The following is a 5,203-nucleotide window of genomic DNA, read 5'->3' as shown; positions in this document are numbered from 1 at the left end:
GGATGCGTTTTGGGTCTGTATCCTGGTCCCTTGTTTCTTTTACTTTATCTTGCTTCTTTGTGTGGACTGTGATGCTCTGTCATTTCTGAGGCATTGTGACATTTTTGTGTTTATATTTAATTGGTGATTGTATGTTGGAGTGACTTGCCCACAATTTTCATTTTCTTTGTTTTGTTTGTATTTTATCTATGCAAGCAGGGTACTGTACTCCTCTATTCACTAGTTAACAGCACTTATACACTCACCACCTGTCTCCTTTCCTGTTGTCAGCCTCTTGTATGTCCCTGTCAACCTTGGCAGAGTGTATTCTTAGGTCCCTGGATTTCGATTGAGAATGCTATCACTTTAAATATCCAAAATGGCCACCATTTGTAAACATTCAAAATGGCTGCACCCTCGGCCACTTTAAATATCCAAAATGGCCACTGCTGATAAACATTCAAAATGACTACACCCTCAGTCACTTTAAATATCCAAAATGGCTGCCACATGTAGACAATCAAAATGTCTGAGCCTTCTGGACAGCAGGAAGTCAACAATTCAGGTTTTCTCCCTCCCTGTTGTTTCCCTTCCTAGCCATAGGCCACCAGCGCAGTTGTCCCTGTAGCCCTTGGTAATCAGGTTGATCTCAATTCTCAGGTCCCAACACCACTTGGAAATATTCAGACTATTGGTCCCTTCAGAGTAGCTGACAGTCCACAGCTCCAACCATCTCTGTGCTCACTGTTTTCTTTCAGGTTTTGCCACTAGTTGATACCTAGTCCACTTCTGCATAGTAGTTCCTTTCAAAGCTCAGGGCTTCAAGATTATCTTCTGTATTTGTTTTTCTTGTCTTTGTTGAAGAGGGTCTGTGTCACTTGTCTGCCTATTCCTCCATCTTACCAGAAGTCCTTCTTTTCTTCTTTTCCTGCTTAAGAAACAACAGCACTACTTTTGTTTGTTTCATTAGGAGAGTGAGGTTCTGATAGTGGTGTTTCCTTCTACCATCTTGACCCCAGAGAAGTTAGAATTTGTATTTAAATAAAAAAAGAAAAAACGTCTTCCGCAGATGATTATTGCAGTTACCTGTGTCTGGGAACCACCATGTTAGGTGACACAGAATTGGGCAGATGGGGAGAGCTGTCAGAATTCTCTTTTGATTCATATTTTACAGGTCATAAATTTACCTTCTGGTATTGTTTTATTCCGAGGATAAATTTCTTTTACTGATTGAGAACTCGTGTATTTCCCTTTGGATAGTGTTCTGGTTACCTAGTGCCACTCTGACAAGAATATCCACAAATGGGATGCTTGAACAAACAGAAGTTTATTCTCTTTCTGTTTTGGAGGCTTTTAAGTTGCAGTTCAAAGTGCCAGGGTCTAGGGGTTGGGTGAAAGCCCCTCAACCTTGGGCATCAGCTCTGCCTCTTCCTCCTGGCCCTCTGGAGCTAGAGGCATCTCTTCACTCAGACAGCTACTGGCTGCTGAGGCTGACAAGCCCAAGGTTGACAAATAAAAAGGCACAGACAGTCCTGATGTTACCAAACCATATGGCAGGCCATTAATTCAAATCCATTGAAAGTCCCAAGGTCAGCAGAGCATGGCAGGCTGCTGAACAACGACATGGCTACATGCAGGTTTCAAGTGTGCCATAAGCTAGAGACCATTCCCAAGGCTTCTCCTTATATGCAGGAAACAGACTACATACCCAAAGGAAGGTACGCAGCTGCTCATAGTACATTCTACCATGGAGTTGATTACCAGTCTTATCATGGACAATACTATAGCTAACTGCCCAGCCACTCAACCAGGCCCCAAGTTGACACACAAACTTAACTACCACAGATACCATATTGTAATGATGATTGAAATAGGTGGTCTGAAAGTTCTCATTTTTCTTCCAGATGTGTGACAGTGCAGAAGAAGGAGTGGATGGAGATACAGTGAACATGTTTGTGGTACATCCAACTACCCCTGCACAGTATTTCCACTTACTTAGAAGACAAATGGTCCGGAACTTCAGAAAACCCCTTATTGTTGCTTCTCCTAAAATGTTACTGAGATTCCCTGTAAGTAGAGAAAGCTGGTTAGTCAGCCTTTCTCCTTTTGTCATTTTATTGTACTCTGTTTTGTGTATGTAATTATATTTCTTAATTATAGAAACATCTTTTTAGTTTTAAGGAAACAGAGATAGTTCTGTTCATTGTAGTGAAGGACAAGAATAACAGGCACTATCGATCACTCTGGTATCCTGCTGTGAGCAGAAGTAATGTTTTTTAGAAAGAATTTTAAAGTCCAAATGATCTAAGTATTACTATTTTGATAGTAGCAAGTTGGGAATTTAAAGTATTTTGATGAAAAGGAATGGTATTATTCATCAAACTTAATTTTTTTTTCTGTTAAATGATGTATCATTCATAGGTAGAATCCTATTTCAATAAGCATAAACATAATAATAAAGCTTATAGTTATAGTGCTTTAAAATGGACATTTCCTCTGGGTTTACCTTAACTAAATGTTAAATGCACAGTACATTCTTAAATGACAAAAATATGCTAGCTTTCAAATGGCAGTATTCTAGATAATGATACTAAACATGAATTTATGCCATCTGCTATTATTTTTTCAGTGTCATATGAGAGTTTTAATTAGGATTAACATTTAAAAACTTATGGATTTATTGCATGCTCCTGTCGAAGTAAATAAGACATTTAGGATATCTTTTGCTTCTCACAAAGAGTTTAGAGTGTGTATTTGGAATTGAGGGTGTTGAAGAAAGGGGTGATTTGCTTTAATCAGTTGTTTTTTTAAGCAGTTGCTAGCATTTGGAAGGGAGTGAGGAGACACTCTCCCAGGGTTGACATACAAGAGTAAGGTTGCTACTTTACTTGCATGAACCTAAAGGGAGTGCCTGCTTAACATTTTGTACTCTGGTCACCTCCCTTGCCTCACTATAGTCCCGACCGTGGGAATCAATGTGGAGAAAATCCACTTTAAGTTATTTCACCAATGATGGTGGTTCATTCATATTGGCCTACTTATTCCCTCTACCCCAGGGTTCCTGTAAACAACTAGAAGTATCACAGGACATTCAAGAGAAGTTAATGCAATCCCTTTAACACAGTTTTTCTGATGGAGGTCTTTTGACACAGATATTTTGAAATAGCAATGTTAAAGGACCAAGTCAAAATGTAAAATCACTGTGATTTATTCCTAGGAAATATATACATCTGGGATTCTAGACACAACTTTCATTGTATCCCTAAGAGTTTTACTTGCTCCCTCAACAATAGCTATGAAGGAGCTTCCAACTCATTCCTGTCAAGATAAATCTGACTTACAGTGACTCTGTAGGATAGAGTAGAACTGCCCCATAGGGTTTTCAAGGCTATAATCTCTCTGGAAGCAGACTACCACATTTTTCTCCCCTGGAGTGGCTGATGCATTTGAACCACTGACCTTTTGGTTAGCAGCTGAGCACTTACCCACTGTGCCATAATGGCTACGAAGGAGCTTAACAATATTAAATATAACATATTTATATTACTAAGTACTTAGAGAACTATTAGAAATTTTTTTGAAAATATTTTTACTGTTTGAAACTAAGAAGAAGTGATTGTATTCTGGCCCTAATTTTCTAACCCCCTTCCCAACTCTCATATAATTTATCAATATGTGCTTGGGAGTCTTGGAAAAAAAAATATATCAACAGCCATCCTCTAGATTTTAAGTGAAAAACTAACTACTACTATTAAACAGTCTTCTTCATTGAACAGATAATTCCTCTAATTAATTGAAAATTAGTCTATTATTGAATTCTGTCTTCTCTCTGAAAATTGAATTATTGGTAAAAGCTATCTTTCAGCATACAAGTCAACCTTTTCTTTTAAAGGCCTATTCAGAGATAATTTACCATGTGACAAACATGACTCAGGGCTATATGTAGTTTGTGTGTTGAGTGGTACCTAAATCCTACTCCATTTCCTACCCAACTCTGTACCTCAGCTCCTTTCAATTCCTACCTTAAGGAAGCGGGAGCCACAGTTCAGAATGGAGAAAGATAGCCTATTTTACACAGTATTTGATAATAACAGTAGTTGAATATTTAATGTTTCTTTTTAAAGTTACATCAAAATATCCCAGCATCAATGTGGCTGCTTCACAGTGGCCTAGTCAAAATGTCATATACCCATTTGGAGAGTAGAATATAGGGAAACTAAAGATGAAAGAAAAAGAAATCAAATCCCCCCCACACCCTTAGTTGTAAGCTTTTTTGTTTTGTTTTGTTTTTGTTGTGGAAATCCCCAACTTTGGCTTTATTACTTATCTAATCTAATTTTTTTTTAACATATATCTAAGTAAATTGATCTAGGTGACCATAAATATGCTTTTATTGTAGAATTTTTCATATACTTTCTACTTGTACTGACTGAATAGGTTTCATTTATAGTAAAAAAAAAATAACAACTGAAAGAAGCTGTAATTGCCTGAGTTTAGCTGTTTTTGTTCATAATATAAATTTTATAAAATGATGTTTCTAATTTAAAAAAATTAAGCATGTGTTTATTGATAGTAAAGTAGTATGATCAAATTGAAATTTTTTTTTTTTCTTAAAATTTTATTGTGGCATCTTTATTGTGGAGCCAGACAAAAGGCAATCTTTTATACAGATCAGTTGCCATTGAGTTGATCCCAAGTCATGGCAACCTCGTGTGTGTCAGAGTGAAACTATGTTCCTTAAGTTTTCAATGGCTGATTTTTCAGAAGTAAATTGCCAGGCCTTTCTTCTGACATGCCTCTGGGTGGACTCCAATCATCAACCTTCTGGTTAGCTGATGAACACATTAATTTTTTTTTTTTTTTAAGTTTTATGGTGATTTGGGTGAAAATTTACAGAGCAAATTCACTTACCATACAGTAGCTCACATACACTTTGTCTCATGACATTGACTGTAATTTCCCACAATACAACAGCTCTCCTCCCACTTCCTCCCCATAGTTAACCTTCTCCCTGTGTCCTTTCCTCCCATGCACTCCTACCCCCTGAGCTGTCTCCCTGTGCATACACAGCCCTTCTATTCTCCCATAATTGTTCTCTCCAAGGAGTGTATCTACCTAATATAAATGTTCAGATCATGTTGTTGTTATTATGTGCTGTCGAGTTGGACCCGACTCATAGCGACCCCTCCTTGGGTTTCCAAGGCAGTATCACTACGGAAGTAGA

At 37.7% G+C, this 5,203-nt stretch overlaps 1 protein-coding gene across 1 annotated transcript in view; it reads left to right on the top strand.

Moving 5' to 3' along the window:
* DHTKD1 (dehydrogenase E1 and transketolase domain containing 1) overlaps positions 1 to 5,203 on the top strand; it is a 95,031-nt gene that overhangs the window by 76,352 nt on the left and 13,476 nt on the right. The window contains exon 13 of the mRNA XM_007935432.2: positions 1,884 to 2,048. Within this exon, the coding sequence (XP_007933623.1) occupies positions 1,884 to 2,048 (165 nt within the window). The remainder of the gene's footprint in view (positions 1 to 1,883; positions 2,049 to 5,203) is intronic.

The sequence above is a fragment of the Orycteropus afer genome, unplaced genomic scaffold, assembly GCF_000298275.1.
Source record: "Orycteropus afer afer isolate SDZICR_OR568_19922 unplaced genomic scaffold, OryAfe1.0 scaffold00028, whole genome shotgun sequence".
In the NCBI taxonomy this organism is placed as follows: domain Eukaryota; kingdom Metazoa; phylum Chordata; class Mammalia; order Tubulidentata; family Orycteropodidae; genus Orycteropus; species Orycteropus afer.
This window is presented reverse-complemented; position numbering and strand designations above follow the sequence as displayed.